The sequence below is a fragment of the Schistocerca piceifrons genome, chromosome 2 (genome assembly GCF_021461385.2).
Source record: "Schistocerca piceifrons isolate TAMUIC-IGC-003096 chromosome 2, iqSchPice1.1, whole genome shotgun sequence".
NCBI classification, from domain to species: domain Eukaryota; kingdom Metazoa; phylum Arthropoda; class Insecta; order Orthoptera; family Acrididae; genus Schistocerca; species Schistocerca piceifrons.
In genome coordinates this window covers 484,827,498-484,846,275 of record NC_060139.1, presented here as the reverse complement: position 1 = coordinate 484,846,275, position 18,778 = coordinate 484,827,498, and the positions used below count along the sequence as shown (strand labels likewise).

The 18,778-nt window shown below is 37.1% G+C and overlaps 1 protein-coding gene across 2 annotated transcripts in view; it reads right to left on the bottom strand.

Annotated features, from left to right (window-relative positions):
- Positions 1–298: 298 nt before the first annotated feature.
- The window catches only part of LOC124776821 (intraflagellar transport protein 46 homolog), a 147,362-nt gene continuing 128,882 nt past the window's right edge, over positions 299–18,778 (bottom strand). For both annotated transcript variants that reach the window (XM_047251976.1, XM_047251977.1), the window contains 3 exons: positions 9,394–9,506; positions 663–790; positions 299–574 (listed from right to left, as the gene is read on the bottom strand). In XM_047251976.1, coding sequence (XP_047107932.1) covers positions 471–574; positions 663–790; positions 9,394–9,506 — 345 coding nt within the window. In that variant the 3' untranslated portion in view covers positions 299–470. The remainder of the gene's footprint in view (positions 575–662; positions 791–9,393; positions 9,507–18,778) is intronic.

Sequence of the window (18,778 nt, the reverse complement as noted above, 5' to 3'; positions counted from 1 at the left end):
AACTCCTCTTCAAGTAATACGTACTCCAAACTCACTGCATGATGATAAAATCATTTGTGACTTTTTCTCTCAAGTGCACAGGTATACACACACAAAAAAGCCTGCTTTCAAAACTGTAGTATTCATTGATAATGCTAACAGAGTCCCATCAAAATTACTGATTAACATATGAAAGAAATGTATTAATCACAAACTAAAAATTTAAAAAGTCAGTTGCATTTCATGTGATGTGTTTCATTCAGTTACAACTCTGAGGTGAACATTGATCTGTCTTCCTTAAAACTGAAAGCAATTTATATTGAATGTTCTGTTACTGTTTTAATAATTTTATGGAAAGTACATAAATTTATGCTATTAAACTCACATAAAATCATTTATTACATGTTTATGCACATTTTTGAATCATTTTTCTGTAACTGTGATACAATGTTAGCCTGAAACGCCACTTCAGATGTATGAGAGCTGAGTAATCATACTGGATTATTGTTCACATGCTTTTTAACAGCTGCATACAATGAAAACAGCACATGTAGTGACTGTATCCTTGATTCATATATAGGGATATCGAAAAAATCTGAAAAGAAGAGGACAAAGTTAAAGTGATGTTAAATGTTTTATATATAACAATAATAAACATTTTGTGGAAAGTTTAATTTTCTTACTGCATATGATGTCAACATATTTCAGCAGGTTACAATCCAAGTCAGCTGTTGGTAAACCAATTTCCTGCAACTGCTGCTCAAATTCAGCTGGCCATTCCTGCATTAGGTTATCAATATCTGGCATTGGTCTAGAATGAAAAATTATGTTGACAGGAACTGTACTATAAATACTGAGCTTTTTTGGTTGTTTTACCAATTTTGTGATGTGTGAGACTTCTGTGACATGTAGACACTAAAAGAAATGAGAGAGAGAGATGGGGTGCACAGTACTAATGTTTAGGAGGTGCAGTTTCCAGTAGAGTCATCAGATACATCAAACAAGTAAATACACGTCTTCTAGCTTTTGGAACAACAATTTCCTTCTTTGGGGTGGGAAAAAAGAAATAGATGGGTGTGGGGCAGGTCATTCTGACTGACCTGCACTTGATTAAGAGTAAACCAGCTAGTACGAAAAAATGAAAGATGCAAAACATGGAACAATGGCTTGTTTTATTCTCCCCAGATGAAGTTTTTCATTCTTCTATATTCAATTTTACCTCTTATACATTCACATCCATTTACCATCTTTGAACTGCCCTTGCACAGTGCATGGTGGCATGCTGTCTTAAGGCATTTTAGTATATCTTTTCCTTCATCTTTGTCTCTTACCTCCTGTTCCAAGGTTCCTCAATTTGTATTCTGAGTGATCCGTTCCTTTCCTCTCAAATACTCCCAATTATATCCCCTTTCAACCTCAAAAACTGGAGCTAGGAGAACAGCATTTACTTATTTTTTAGTGTATCTATTACCTCGCATTGAGAGTCGCTCCTCCAGCAGGGAGGTACTGATCATCCCATCTATCTCTTTATGAATTTAGTAAGTAAATACTAGGCATAAAAACAGTTTTCATGTGGTTAATAGAAGATTAACATTGATGTAGAAAAACCTTATATCAAAGGAGCTATTTTTCATAATTTGTCACTGGAGACATTGACTGAAACACTTTTAAAAGATGACTGATCAGTGGCTTATCTTTGAAGGCCCACACACATGGAACTAACAAGAATAATAATATAAGTGAAAATCCTGTCTTAGCATTAAATTTAGTACTAAATCATGTATGAAAACTGTTGTGCTTTGGCATAAATTATTCTTCTATGAATTAAATTATTACATAGTACACCATCCAGTCACATTAAAATTATCACATGTCAATAGCCTGCGTAATCACCCTTAGCACCACGAACTGCTACAAGATGCATTGGGAGAGAGTTAATGAGGTTCTGGAAGGTACAGACAGGGATGTGGAACAATGCCACAGCCAGCTGCTACTAGGTTTTTTGGTTGAAGATACAGGGCACGAACAGCACAATCGAAGTGGTCCTACAGATTCTCCGTTGGGTTTAAATCCAGGGAATTTGGTGGCCAGTTACTCATCGAACCACACACAGTCCACTGTGAGCTGTTTGGCATGTTGGATTGTCCTGCTGGTAAATGTCATTGCGCCAAGGAAAAAGAAACTGTGTAGGGGTGGACATGGTCCCTGAGGATAGATGTATGCTTGGGTTGTTCCATAGTGCCTTCCAGAATGCGATACCATCCAGGGAATGCCACAAAAATGTTTCCCAAATGATAATGCTCCTTCCTCTGGCCTGTATGATTGTTCCAGGTTGTCGTTGCTTTTTGTCTGATGGAACATAAAATGTGATTCACCTGAAAAGGTCACCTGGTGCAACTCAATGGTATTGTCATGCAGACTCCAGCCTTCGTTGCCAATGACCAACAATCAGCATGGGTGCATGAATCAGGCTCCTGCTGCAGAAGACCATATGTAGCAATGTTTGCTAAATGGTGATTGAAGACTCTAGGTTCATCTGGGCAGTCAGATGCTCAAGAGTTGCAGGTCTATTCACCCATACATATCTCTCCACAAACATCGTTCACCCTCATCATGTATAGCCCATGGTGCGCACCACAGTTGCCTCACCACTGGTTTTGGATAGTGCCATTTTGCCATCCACGATATACTTTAACCACATGGCACATGAACAGTTTATAAACTTAGCCATTTCAGAAATGTTTCCAACCTTGTGCTGAAAGCCAATGATAATGCCCTTTCTTACATCAGATAAATATACCCTCCACTGCTACTGCCATCACCTGCCATCTGTGGGTGGTCATTGGACAATGATGTTGAACATAGGCGATGGTCACATTAATGTGGCAGGACTGTGTGCCAATAATGCTGTAATTGTGAATCACAGACATTGCCCACACATATAAGATTGAGTGTTATGAGCAAAAAAGAAATAAAATCTATCTGTATTTTACTGACAGGAAGGACAGACTTAACAGAAAATCAGTTCATTAGTTAATTTCATGTTCCATGGATCATTTTGCACAATACATTGTAATGAAGTGGAACGAGTCATTTTACATTCACACTGCAAATTAATTTGTAAGTATGGTTACATTCTGATCATTTCTAATTCTTTCCCCCAAAAACAAAAAAAGATATATAGATGTCGTGAGTTAATACGTCGTAACCACCACCATTTACACAATAATGATTCTAGGTGCAAATGTGGCTGAACTAAATTGCTTTTGGAGTTCCAGAATGTGCTTTTTTCCAATTTAAATTCTCATCAATATTGACACCTAAGGATTTTGAAATTTCCACCTTTTTTTTATTATTTCCTCACCATGTGTTACATTTGCCGTTGATGTTATACCCTAGATGTGCAGAACTAAATATGTTGTATCTTTTTAACATTTCTGTATGTATGCTTGGATTGATTACTGTACTAGTGGCATCTGCAAAAAGAACTAATTCTACTTGTTGTATATTAGAGGTAAGCCTTGGGGTATCTCATACGTGATTTCTCCCCAGTCAGAATTATGTCTCCGTTACTATACTGGTTGAATGAATTACTCAGAACAACTTTCTGCATTCTTTTGCTTAGATATCACATTATCCTTTTATTTGCTATACCATAAATCTCATAAAGCTTCAATTTATTTAGGAAAATACCTTAGATTGGTTGCAAAAATACCAACCAGTGCTATTTTATTATTTAATGCTTGTAAAATCTATCGAGTTAACATGTAAATGGCATTCTCAGTAGAGCAACCCTTCTGAAACCCAAACTGTGATTTGCTGAGGCTATTATTGTTGAGATATTATTCTAGAAAAATTTTGGAAAATGATGTCAACAGTGACATCTCTCCTACCACCTTTCTTAAAGAGGGTTATCAACGGCATATTTCATTCTCTCTGGAAAAATGCCTTGGGTTAATGATGCATTATATATTTCAGGTAAGACCAGACTTATTATTCGGGAACAAATCTTTAGTACTACATTGGAAACACCATCAGAATAAGTTGTGCTTTTATTTTCTAGAGAATATATAAATTTCTTTGAAATTTTATGAGAGTTTCTTGTTCAACATACAGCTGTGATTTTTCTCTTGAACTTTTTGTCCTTATTCTTTCTACTACATTTAAGAAATGACCATTAAATACATTTGCTACCTATGACTCATCACTTATAGCCCTTCCATTCTGTTCAATAGTGATGATATCCTGTTCTGTGGTTGCTTGTCTTGTCTTTCATTTCACTACATTCCATACAGCCTTAACTATGTTGTTGGAGGTATTAGTTTCTAACATTATGTGCATATTCCTTGATTTTTTTAATAACCTTTCTTAGTAATTTTGAGTGGTAGTGTGCAACTACTGCAAGGTCCATACTTGTTCTTGCCAAAAGATACATTTCCCTTTTCCTTTCACAAGATACTTTAATCCGTCTTTACATGGCTGTTTAGTATCCTTTCTGATTAGTTTGTGTGGAAAGCTATTTTCAAATAATGATATGATTTATTATGGAATAGATTAAATGTTATGTTAGCATTTGGTTCATTATAAATTTCATCCTCTTCTCCTGTGAACTATTCTCAGAAACATTTATCCTGGAGTCATTGATTATTCTAACTGATTTTCACTGAGGAGTATCCATATTGTAAGGCATTATGTTATTTATCCTGACTAATTGTGCATTATGATCAGAGAGAGCATCTGTTACTAGGTAAACAGATACTCTATTACTCTGAGCTTTACCAAAGAAAACATTATCAATGAGGGTCCTACTGCCTTTATCCACCAGTGTCGGAAAGTTAATTACTGGAATCATATTGTAGGATCCAAATAAGGTTTCCAGATCATTCTTTCTATCAGAATATTTTAGAAAATCCACACTGAAGTCACCACAGACTATTAGCTACTTGCTGCTGTCTGATAGATGGCACAGTAATGAATCCAAATTCCTCATACACAGTTCAAAATTTCCCAATGGGAATTAGTGCAAAGTTACAATTAAAAGTGAACACTTCTATGTGGTGATCACTACAATAGCTACTTGTCTCGATGTTTTTGGACTTGTGTTCTGCCTTAATATATGTAACACTACCACCTTTACTCATATTAGTTCTGCATGAGTAAGCTGCTATAGTGTAATCTTTTATATGTAACTTATCTAACCCTGTAGTAATGTGGTCTCAGACAGGCAAAGGATATCTATCTTTTCAGAGCTCTTTAAATTTTCCAAACAGACAAGAAGCTCTTTTACCTTATTACTCAGTTCTCTAATATTTTGATGAAATAAGCTAACCTTACTTTTCTGTGCATTCTTCAGCGTTTTGTGGCGCTGTTCTGTTATTTTCATTTCTTTCTTTCTAACCTAAAAAAGGTGCCTCTCTGACACCAGTAACCACAGGGATCTTGCTAAATGTGATGGTGGCTCCCTGTATATTATCATTATTTGCAAGGAGCTCAGTCAACCTATCTTTCCCTTTTCTATTTATGTGTAGGCCATGTCCCGTACATCCCTATCTCCCAGTTGTAGCAACAGGCTGTATTAGACCTAAAAGTGTGCTGGTGAATTTTATGAACAGTATGAGGGCATGGAAAGTGAATGTGGGATGGATGGAAGTTGAATGTGGGACAAAAAATGCAAACATCCTACATATTGTTGACCAACCTAATGATAAGAATGGTGGATTATGATTTTCTTTTCTACTCAAAATAAATTTGCTTAAGATTTTAATAAACCTGAAATAGTTTCTCAAAAATCATTTACATCCAAATACGAGATTAATTTTATTAAGTTCTGCAAACATCTTATCTGTAATATCACTCTGAGGGCATACAAATATGGAGTTCTCTGAGAGCTATGCAGCTAACTTGCGTGCCCACTATCATTATGTGGGTGAGGAGAAGTGTGGTGGAACACTTAAATATAAAATATATGTCAGCGCATGGTTTTATTGTAGAAATCAATAGTAAATGTTTGAGAGCTTAAGAACATGTAGTCATTTAGAATATCAGTAATCAATGATCTATTCTTTTTAGAGGACCACATTTTAATTGCTATGAATATCACATTTTATAATTACCTTTCACATCACATTAAAACTATGCCTGAAAGCCATGCTTGTCCAAAAACAAGTTTATAGAACTTTTTTTATGTGCGGCAGTTAACATCGTAGACTGTGTAGCATTAATAACTTAGCTACTAGAGTTGTAACTGCCTTGCACTGTAAGAGGAATAATCTAACCACACTTTGCCAAATTTGAAAAACTAAAACTCTTGATACAATGATTGTTTAGTGTTTTTTCTGTGTAGGCATTGTCACAGAAAGAGTTAAAATTATTTATCTGTAGTTTTAAAGTGAGACTGATACACTTTGGTCAGTTTCAAATGTGGGCATTGTCTTTGAAAAGAAAAGTGGATTTGTCAGGAAATACAAATATTGGGTTAGTATGAGAAATTTCGTCTGTTCTGGAGAGCGATTTCACTGTTGCCCTAAATTCAAAAAAGAGTGAAATTAACAATTTATGTGCTGACTGAACAGTTATGGCTACACACAACTGGGTTGCCTGTTACATGGCTGGTTTCAGCAGCATTAATAGTTGTAACAGATTTGACACCAAACACAGCAAACAGTTGTGTGCCACCCAGCATCTGAGTCTTTGTGATTCAGAGGAACAGTTAGCTATCACAGGACTCCAATTATTTTCACCTTGCACAGTGATTTTGTGACCTGGTATTCAATATTAAAGAAGACATGAGTTTGCAAAGTTGTGTTGACACACTAAATGTTGAATTTTTTTTATTTTTAAAGGAGAAATGAGTTTGTCAAGTTGTGTTGACACACTAAACGTCGATTTTTTTCCCCCGAGTAAAGTCCACTTCATTCAAATTCTGGTAAAATAATGTAATAGCTACGCCACTTTCAGTTTCAGAGTCATTATTAATAGCACCTTTGTTGAGCTGTAATCAACGTCTGTGACATAATATAGCAAGCATAATGGTATGCAAGGTATTTTGAGCACTCCAGGTGATGCTTGATAATAATGGTGCAGCCATTCACTGGCTCATCATCTATGCTACAGATAATAACTGTGCTGTTGAGAGTGGTGTAGCCGTGATACTGTTTTATGCTAACCACTTAACACGGCACACACAAACTAACATCTCTGAAGTTGTTCTGTTATTCATTTTCCCATGCCTTTACTTTTTTTGTGAACTGTTATCATTATTGACATTTTTAAGATTTTTGCTATGCAGACCCTATTTAATTCTGTGAAGGTGTTGAGTCTGCTAAGTGTTATTTACCGAAATCTGTGAAGTGCTGATATTAAAATTTGAGTGTTCCAGCCAAAAATATACAATTTCTCATGGCTGGAATTTACATAAGGCAGCCAGAACATCTTACAGTGTATGGCTTCCAGAGCTGTCTGCACAAATAAATTCTGGTAAGTCATGTCAAAAAAGCCAGTAGGACACACAGTAGTGGTACACCAATTATTGGACATCTATTGCTGACAGACTATTGATTTTCGACACAGTTATGACAGAGATACTTTTACAATTTTTCCCCCACTGCAGATGACAACTCACCCGTGAACTGCTTTCAGCTGTTACATATTCTGCATCTCTATTGACATGGACCTCTAATAATCTAAGTTTTGGTAATTTCCAAGAATGTTTGCCTATCAAAGCTGGGGGCTCCAAAAGATAGATATAGAGTGTGCGATTCTAAATCACGTGTGCAATTCTAAATCGATCATGTGATTATGGTAGCAGACACTATGAGCATGTTTCCAGTGGCCACTACAGCAATGACAAAAGAAGAGCACTGACTAAAATACTTGTAATTACAAAGCAAACAACTTACCTCACTCATCATCGACGTTGTCGGCATTAGAAAGTCCATTTGATGTGTATGCTATGGGAAGCATTCCCTTTTTGTCGTAACCTGGGTACTCTATGCCCATGTAATGCAAAAATATGGGTAGTGTGTCACATGTGTCTACTTTTCCTTGCAACCACAAGTTATGGAAATACAGATACTGCAACAAGTAGGATTGGTCTCTTTTGCCTGGACACCCTTCTCTTTTAATGGAAGATTTCACAGATTTACAAGCCGCTCGATGTTCTGCACATGCATACTGGGATCACTGGAAGACATAATCTCTACACAATGGTTCACAAGCTTGAGTTTGAATCCTTCTGCTTTCAGTGTCTTGTAGGACTGAAAGCCATCTGTAATCACTTTGCTACCGTGCAGTATAAAGTGCTTTATCAAACTGACTCAAGTTACCTTGTCTCTGGAAAACACTCTTACTACAAAGCACTTCTGCGACCCTCATTCTATTCCACCAAATACCCAAATATGTTCGATTTTATTCTTTAAAAGTCATCCTCTCTGGTTTTTCCTTCTTTCTATGTGTGACTCGTCCACTTCAACAACTTTACACTGTCGTTCGTTACTCTTACATAACACACTTCTCTGCAAAACCCAAAATAGTCGCACATGGTATTGGTAGGTAAGTCAGTTTCCGATGCTGTTGCTTGCAGGGTGTAGTCCTTGATCCAGCAAAATACAAGAATTACGCTGGTCTGAATCAATAATTTTGAATAGTCAAACCATGTATTCTTCCTGATAGTCATTCATTTACCACAGTTTGCACAATGAAATTGTAAGGGTACTTCACAATCAGAACTCTTCGTACAAACTTTTATAGACTTTGCCCCACCGCAGTCTATACAGTCCCTCCTTTCGTCGTCCACATTTTTGACAAAATTAAAAACAAATTTCTATATTACATAAGCATAGAATTAGATTCTTCCACGTGAGGCAATCAGTAGAGGAAAGGTCTACGACATCAGACATGCCAACTCACAACCGACATAAATCGTTTAGGTTTCCCTAGCAACTCACAAATAATTTATCATAACCTGCCACCACAGTCACGTGATCGATTTAGAATCGCACATTCGATATTATCATTTGGAGCCCCCGGCTTCAATAGGCAAACATTCTTGGAAATTACCTAAGTTTGTAATGTAGATACAAAATGAAGAGAGAATGAATGAATGCACGAATGAGCCACAGATGGTTACATGCGCAGAATGTAGACAACCAAAAGGCAGTTATTTGACAATTAATAGACGTAGCTTTAGGGTTGTGTCTGTCAAGTAAGTTTTATATTTCAGGCCCAGGTAATGAGTTAATAGTGTAACAGTATGATTGTCCAAAAGCTAGACACCACAGGCTGGAAAATAAGTGTTGATCATAGTGAGGCATTAAACAATGAAATATTACAGTTTTATGCAAAAACATCACATTTCTATATAAACAACAACATAAATGTTCACATAATAATAAAAAATTATGGCAACAAACCCACTTAGTGTAGTGAACAGTTGGTGGTGGTTTGCTAAGATGAAGATCACTGATATCTTTTATCCATTTGTCAATAGCACGTGAGTTCTTTTCAGCATTCTCAACCTTCTTCACTACCTGAAATGCATGTGTTATAATGTAATTACTTTGGTTTCCTTGGAAACAAAGGAATGCAGAACCAAAAATTAAAATGTATTGTAAAATATACATGAAAGTCTTACACAAAATTATGTTCCCATAATTTGATAAAAAAGAAAATTCCTTTCACAAATTTTTGAAAATCAGAAAGAGACAGAAGGTTGGCCAAAATTTACTATTATCTCCAATACAAACATTCAACAATAAGTAGAAAACAGTTTTACTAACTTTTGGTATCACAGGTTGTTTCTCCAAGAGCAGAAAAAAAAGAAGTTGGGGGAGCTTGGAGATCTGGATCTCGTAATTCAGATTAGAAATGATCTGCCATGCCTTTCTAAACGAAATGTTAGTTCCAGTAGGTAAAAAAAAAAATGTTTCTAGCATACTTCTTGTCCTTAGCAATGTTTTTGATGTAACTGATCATGGCATTATTTTGCTGAAACTAAATAATTATGGAAGTCAAGGCTTACCAAACAGGTGGATTCGTTCTTACCTCCATGATCATCACCAAACCTCTCAAATAAAATAAAAAGAAGCAGAAACACAAAATTTCTGAGTTTTGTAGTAATGTATCAAAAAATCATATATAGACTCCTTCAAAGGTCAGGTTTTTTGGCCCATTTTCTTCATTTACTACTTTCTGTAAATGACACAATTATCCTAATCAGATTACCTGAATAAGACTGTGATGATTTAGACTCTATGTCTTGACTATGTACATATATTTTTTGCATTGCTATGGATGCTGTTATTCTTTATTTTTGTGGACTGTATACACTTAAGAGCCAAAGAAACTGGTAGAGACTAGCATATTCAAATACAGAAATATGTAAACAGGCAGAATACGGTGCTGTGGTTGGCAGTGCCTATATATGACAACAAGTGTATGGCACAGTTGTTAGACGGTTACTGCTGCTACAATGGCAACTTATCAACTTTCAAGTGAGTTTGAACGTGGTGTTAGAGTCGGTGCATGAGTGATGAGACACAGCATCTCCGAGGTAGTGATGAAGTGTGGATTTTCCCATACAACAATTTCATGAGTGTACCGTGAATATCTGGAATCTGGTACAACATGAAATCTCTGACATCACAGCAGCTGGAAAAAGATCCAGCAAGAATGGGACCAATGATGACTGAAGAGAATTGTTCAATGTGATACAAGTGCAACCCTTTTCTGCAAATTGCTGCAGATTTCAATGCTGGGCCATCGACAAGTGTCAGCATGTGAACCGTCAAGTAAACATCATTGATATGGGCTTTCAGAGCTGAATGCCCACTCGTGTACCCTTGATGACTGCACTACACAAAGCTTTATGCCTCGCCTGGGCCCGTCAACACAAACATTGGATTGTTGATGACTGGATACATGTTGCCTGGTCAGACAAGTCTCTGTTCAAATTGTATCGAACAGATCGATGAGTAATGGGTATGGAGACAACCTCATGAATCCATGGACCCTGCATGTCACCAGGGGACGTTCAAGCTGATGGAGGCTCTGTAATGGTGTGGGGCATGTGCAGTTGGGGACCCCTGATACGTCTAGATATGACTCTGACAGGTAACACATACGTAACTATCCTGTCTTATGACCTGCATCCATTCATGTCCATTGTGCATTCCGATGGGCTTGGCAATTCCAGCAGGACAATGCGACACCCCACATGTCCAGAATTGCTATAGAGTGGTCCAGGACCACTCTTCTGAGTTTAAAGACTTCCACTAGCCACCAAACTCCCCAGACATGAACATTATTGAGCTTATCTGGGATTTCTTGCAATATGCTGTTCAGAAGAGATCTCCACCCTCTTGTACTCTTATGGATTTGTGGACAGTCCTACAGGATTCATGGTGTCAATTCCCTTCCAGAACTACTTCAGACATTTGTTGAGTCAATGCCACATCATGCTGCGGCATTTTTGCGTGCTCGTGGGGGCCCTATACGATATTAGGCAGGTGTCCCCGTTTCATTGGCTCTTCTGTGTAATACAATAGTTCATGTAACTGTGTTTAATGTGTCAATGAGTACAATAAATCTTACAGTTCCAATCAGATACTGCCAGAAAATTACTCTGCTAACAGGTTATGGGCCCTGACTATATAATTGAGTGTAATATTAAAAAAAAAAGGCTAACAGAAATTAGCAGCAGTGTATGGCAATTTGGAATTACATAATAACTAATGCAGTGATTTCTGTAAAAAAAAAAAAAAAATTCACTGTTTCTGATTGAGAAACTGATGGATAGAGAAAACTATAGTATGTAGCAATTCACTATGCTTACACATCTACAAGACAAACAATTGTGGGGTTTCATTAGTGGCAAAATAACAGATGTAACTACAGTTTGCACAGCAAGAGCCAAAATTATACTCTCCATCCATCCATCGATATATGTTCATTTGCACGATACATTTACAGTTAAAGAAGCATCAGGCGGGCTAAAGCAAGTCTATGACAATTGTGGCCTCTTCTGATGAATAGGATTACTGAAGACACTGCTCACAACCAGACGAGAAAATTGTTTGTCAGTTGCAGAATATGTGTCAAACATAATGGCTTGAGCTTTGAAGTTAAAGATGAATGGACTGGGTGTATTCTACATGCAGGACTACCAGACAAATATAAACCTATGATTATGAGTTGAGAAAATCCAAAATTGCCAATCGGAGAAGCCTCCATAAAAAGTAAATTATTGAAAGAAATAAACACCGACGCCCGTAATAAACCATTGACAAGTGAGACTGCTCTTCAAGTCAGCAAGAAAAAGAATGACATTACCTTAAAAAAAGGTCCAAAGTGCTATAACTGCAACAAGTATGGCCATCTGGCAAAAAAATGTTGCAACATGAGCAAAAATGATGCAAAAACTTCAGCCAAGACAGCAATTTGCCAGACATTCTTTTCAAATGCAGCTGCAGGTAAAGATGTATGGACAGAACAGTATGCAGAGTCTGGCACATCAATTGACATGTCTAAATATCCATGTAATGAAAATAATTGTAAAACAGTGATAGGCTCGCAAGTTGTAACAGGAAATAATGATAACTTACTTGTAAAAGGCATACTATCTTCATTTGTAGATGTTCTCATGGGCAACAAGAAAGGAAAAATTAAAGCAGAGGATATCCTATATGTGCCTCAGTTAAGCAGAAATCTACTATCTGTTAGTAAAATAGCAGAAAAGGTTATTCGATTTTATTTAACAAACAAGGCTGTTGTGTTTACGACACATAAAAAAAAGTGGTTCTTAGTATGTCATTAGCCAATGGTATGTATTGACTAAACCAATTAAATCATCTAATGTTTGAAGCAAAATCAGTATTACAGTCAAACAGCGCACACCTGTGACATAAAAGACAAGGTCATCTGCAATCTGAAGTTATGCATGCACTTTACAAAGGCTTTGCTAGTGGAATTGTATTTGAGCGAGCAGTTAACACTTCATGTAGTATTTGCGAGCAGTTAACACTTCATGTAGTATTTGCTTAGAGAGCAAACGGATAAGACTTCCTTTTTCACAATTCAGTTCAAGAGCCACCTCAAGCTACCTGATGCAAACTATGTCAATTGGAGGTGCCAAATTTTTCCTTTCTTTATGAGGGGCGTTTGAAAAGTCTGTGCTAAGACCAAAAGATTGCACCACCGGCGCGTATCAAGGTCATGTTTAGTTAGTAGCATCTTTGGCAAGAACGCACACCCAAGTTTCAGCCATATTGGTCTATTTATTTGTGTCTGGCATTCATGTGAATCAAGGAAGTCGAGTGATTGTCAAAAAATGGACAAAAAAGAATTTTGTGTGGAGATTAAACATTATATTATGTAAGGCAAAACTCCTCAGGAGACTAAAGAGAAGCTTGATAAACATTACGGTGACTCTGCACCTTCAATTAGAACAGTTTATAAGAGTGGCCATATGGGCATAAGTGATGCTGAACATTCTGGATGCCCTGTGGAGGTTACAACTCCAAAAATCATTGATAAAATCCATGATACGGTGATGGATGACAGAAGCGTTAAGGTATGTGAGATTGCTAGTGCTGTGCGCATCTCGAATGAATGGATACATAATATGGCGACTGTCATTTGGGATGTGTAAGGAATAATCCTCATCAATTATCTGGATAAGGGTAAAACTATTACAGGTGAATATTATTCAACATTATTGGACCATTTGAAAACCGAGCTGCAAAAAAAACGACGGTGATTGGACCGCAGAAAAGACCTTTTCCATCACGACAATGCATCAGCACACACCTCAGCAGTTGTGGTCGCAAAGTTAATGGAAATAGGATTCCAACTCATTTCACATCCTCCCTATTCTCCAAGCTTGGCTCCCTTGGACTACTGTTTGTTCGCCAGTTTGAAGAAATGGTTGGTGGGACAAAGATTTTATTCAAACAAGGAGGTGGATTGCAGCAACTAATAGCTATTTTGCAGACTTAGACAATTCCTATTATTCGGAAGGGATGAACAAATTAGGACAGTGTTGGACAAAGTGTATAAATCTAAAAGGAGACTATGTCAAAAAATAAAAAAGGTTTACCCCAAACATGTAAGTAGTTTTTATTTTTGCATGGACTTTTCAAATGCCCCTTGTAATTGATCACTATTCCAGGAAAGTATTTGTATATACTTTCAGAAATAAAAATGAAGTATCTCAGCTGATCTGAGACTAAAAATATAGTTGAAAGGCAGATTAGAAAAAGGATCTTTACTTTACGCACAGATAAGAGCACAGAATATGTGAACAATAAACTAATAAACTTTTTCAGACAAGTTCTAAACAGTAAAAGAAGAAACTGAGTCACAGGAACCATATCACTGTTTCTTCCACTGACAGAAAAGAAGCAAAATGAAATAATGACTTAACTAAAAGAATTTGAATCCAAACCAGATATTACCACATCAAGTAGTAGTTCGAGGCCTACTAGCTGCAATAAGGAACCAAGCCCAGATATTATGCAAATAATGATAATTAGCAACTGCAGCAATTGAGTCAATATGAAAGTCATCCAGAATTCTGAAGCCAAAGAAGCTACATGACTTTCTAACCTGTCAGTCTAAACAGTCATCTGATACTGATCCTTTGTCACTGATGTTGAAAGCCAATACAAGAAGAGTTACAATCACACAAAGAGAACCACACACAGGAGTCTGCTGTTTCACTATCTGATAAGAAACCAATAAATATGAAATGGGTGTTTAAAACAAAGAAAGATACAAAAGGTGACACTGTGTAAAGCACAACTACTAATAAAAGGTTGTTCTCAGAAGCAAGGCATGGATTTTGATGAAATATACACACCAGTTATAAGAGATAACTCATTAAGATATTTATTTGCTATGGCTGCTAAATATTTTCTTGACATTGATCATCTAGATGTTGTCATGGATTTCTTACAAGATGACTTACAAGAAATTCCAGAAATAGACCCCTTTACAAAGACATGAAAGATACTGGTATTAAAAGACTAAAAAAGACTGTACAAGGGTTAAAGCAAGATGGTCGCTAGTGGAACTTGAAATTAGACAGTATACTGTTGAATGTAAACTTCAAGAGCAACAGCTGACCATTGTGTCTATTACAAAAATCACGGTTCAGACATTTTAATTGTTACTGCTTATGTGGATGATATGCTAATTTCCAGTAACAATTCACAAGAGAAAGAAGTTTTGAAAAACAGTTTAAGAGAAAAATTTAAGCTGAGCGATCTTGATGAAACTATAATTTTTTTTAGATTTCCAAATTACTACACAGCAAATTTAATATGAAAGAGTGCAACCCAATATCTACATCAACATCTACATCTTTATCTATACTTTGTAAACCACTGTGAGGCACATGGCAGAGGATATGTCCCATTGTACCCATTATTAGGGTTCTTCCCCTTCCATTCACATATGAAGTGTGATAAGAATGACTGTTTGATTGCCTTTGTGTGTACAGTAATTATTCTATCTTATTCTTACGATCCCTATTTGAGTGATATGTAGGAGCTGTAGTACATTCCTAGAGTCATCATTCAAAGCCAGTTCTGGAAACTTTGTTACTAGACTTTCTTCGGGTAGTTTATGTCTATCTTCAAGAGTCTTCCAGTTCAGTTCCTTCAGTGTCTCTGTGATGCTCTCCCACAGATCAAACAAACCTGTGACCATCCATGCTGCCCTTCTCTGGATACATTCAGTATCCCCTGTTAGTCCTATTTAATAGGGTCCCACGCACTTGAGAGCAATATTCTAGAAATGCCTCTAAACAGTAACCAAGTGCTCACACATGACGTCAGTCCAAAAAGAGAACAGGAGCAAGAAGCTATGAAGAACATACCCTATCACAAAACAATAGGAAGTTTAATGTATTTTCAGTCAGGGACAGGGCCAGACCTAGTTTATTTGATAGGGACCGTCAGTCGTTTCTGTGACAATCCAGGCATGCCACACTGGCAAGCAGTCAAGAGACTCTTTAGATGTCCAAAAGGAACCAAGGATATGAAGCTATTGTTTTCTAAGCAGAGAATTGCTGCATAATAGGTTACCTTGATGCAGACTGGTCTGGAAATTCCGAAGACAGGAAGCCAACAACTGGATATCTGTTTAAATCTCAAGGAGCAGTAATGTCTTTGCAGACTTTGAAACAGCCAATTATAGCCTTATCCACAACTGAGGCAGAATACATGGCCCTGACCTCAGCACATCAGGTGGCTGTATGGCTCCAAAGATTAGACACTGAAATATCTCCAAATCCCAAGAAACATCCTGTCAAACTATGTGTGACAACAAAGCAGCAACTGACTCATCTATGATTAGTGGCTACAAGAGTCGAACCAAACATATAGACACAAGACACCACTCTATAAGAGAAAAAACTGAGTCAGCCCAAGCCACTGTGGAGCATGTATCTTCAGACCAAATGCTGGCAGACATGATGACAAAACCTGTGGCTAAGCCTTGCCATCATCTGCTGCTACAACAATTTGGACAGAAAATGTAGTTAGTTTGTTTGTCTTTTTGTAGGTATGATTCCAGTGGGGGTGTGAGAATTTAGAATCTATGCCTTGATTGTTATATATCTTTTGCATTGCTATGGATGCCGTTATTCTTTATTCTGTGGACTGTATAATACAATAGTTCATATAACTGTGTTTAATGTGTTAATATGTACAATAAATCTTACAGTTCCAATCAGATACTGCCAGCAACAACTGCAGTCATAACATGAAATTTGAGCCAATGGTTTAGAGCTAACAAGCTCATAATAAATTCCAAAAGGCACTGACAGTCACTTTCTACACTGTACAAAAACTGCACCTTGCAACCCTGATTTTTAGTGTATTTGGAAAAACAGAGGCAAGGTAATGAGACAAAATTTTTTAGGTATCCACATTCTTGGAAACCTGAAATGGGAGACACACCTGAAAAATGCAAATAAAAAGCAAATACACATATTACTGTAAAATCCTCACGCAAAACACAAGCTGTGCACTCGTGATGACAAGGTACCATGGCAGTATCCATTCACCTACATCTACAAATATACTCTGCAAACTACTGTGAAGTGCATGGCAGAGAGTATGTCCCAATTTACCAATTGTTAGGGTTTTTCTGTTTCCATTCATATATCGAGTGCAGGAAGAATGGTTTTGAATGCCTCTGTGAATACTGTAATTAGTCTAATCTTGTTTTCACAATCTTTAGGGGAGCAACAAGTACAGGGCTGTAGTATATTCCTAGAGTCATCATTTAAAGTTGGTTCTTGAAACTTTGTTAAGTATGCTTTCTTGGGATGGTTTATGTCTATTTTGAAGAGTCTGCCATTTCAGTTTCTTCAGCATCTCTGAGACACTCTTCCATGGATCAAACAAACCTGTGACTACAAGTGCTGCCCTTCTCTGTGTACATTAAATATCCCCTGATAGCACTACTTCATAAGGGGCCCACATGTTTGAACAATATTGTAGGATGGTTTACATTAGTGATTTGCAACCAATCTTTATTGTAAACTGATTGAAACTGCTCAGTATTCTAGCAATAAACCAAAGTCTACCACCTGCATTACCCATGGCAGCCTGTGTGCTCATTCCATTTCATATCCCTACAAAGCGTTACACCCACATATCTGTATAAGCTGGCTGATTCCAGCTGTGACCCATTGATATTACAATCATAGGATACTATGTTTTTCGTTTTGTTTTGTGAAGTTCAGTTTTACATTTCTAATCATTTAAAGTAAGTAGTCAATCTTTGCACCACTTTGAAATCTTATCAAGATCTGGGTGAGTAATTTATTCAGCTTTTTTTTCACACAGTATTTCATTATAGATAACATCATCACCCACAAAAAGTCTGATGATAATATTAATATTGCCTATAAGGTCATTAATATACAACTTGAACAAAAAAAGGATGAGATTTTCACTCTGCGGTGGAGTGTGAACTGATATGAAACTTACTGGCAGATTAAAACTGTGTGCCAGACTGAGACTCGAACTTGGGATCTTTGCGTTTCGTAGGCAAGTGCTCTACCAACTGAGCCGCCCAAGTATGACTCACAACATTTCCTTGCAGCTCTACTTCCAGCAGTACCTTGTCTCCTACCTTCCAAACACCTCACAGAAGCTCTCCTGCGAAACTTGCAGAATTAGCACTCCTGGAAGAAAGGATATTGCGGAGGCATAGCTTTACCACAGCCCGGGGGATGTTTCCAGAATGAGATTTTCACTCTGCAGTTGAGTGTGCACTGATATGAAATTTACTGAGATTAAAACTATGTGCTGGACTGAGACTCGAACTCGGGACCTGTCCTGGGACACACCCGAAGTTACTTCTACATCTGTTAGTGACTCTCATCCAAGATAAATTGCTGCAGCCTCTTTACCAAAATATCCTCAGTGTAGTCACAAATTTCTACCCCATACAGTCGATGTTTTGCTAATAAATGTACATGTGGTATGGTACTGAGTCATATGTATTTTGGAAATCAAGAAACAGTATGTCTATCTGACCGCCCTGATCCAAAAGCTTTCAGTATGTCATAGGAGAAAAGTGAGAGTTGGATTTTAGATGATTGATGGTTTCAGAATCAGTGTTGGTTGGCATTGAGGAGGTCATTTGGTTCGAGATACCTCATTACATTTGGGCCCAGAATATGTTCTAAAATTCTACAACAAATTGATGGCATCAACTGATATATTATCGATGGATACTGGATGGTACTTTTGTGGAGCACTTCTACTGCCCTTCTTGTAAAGGGTGT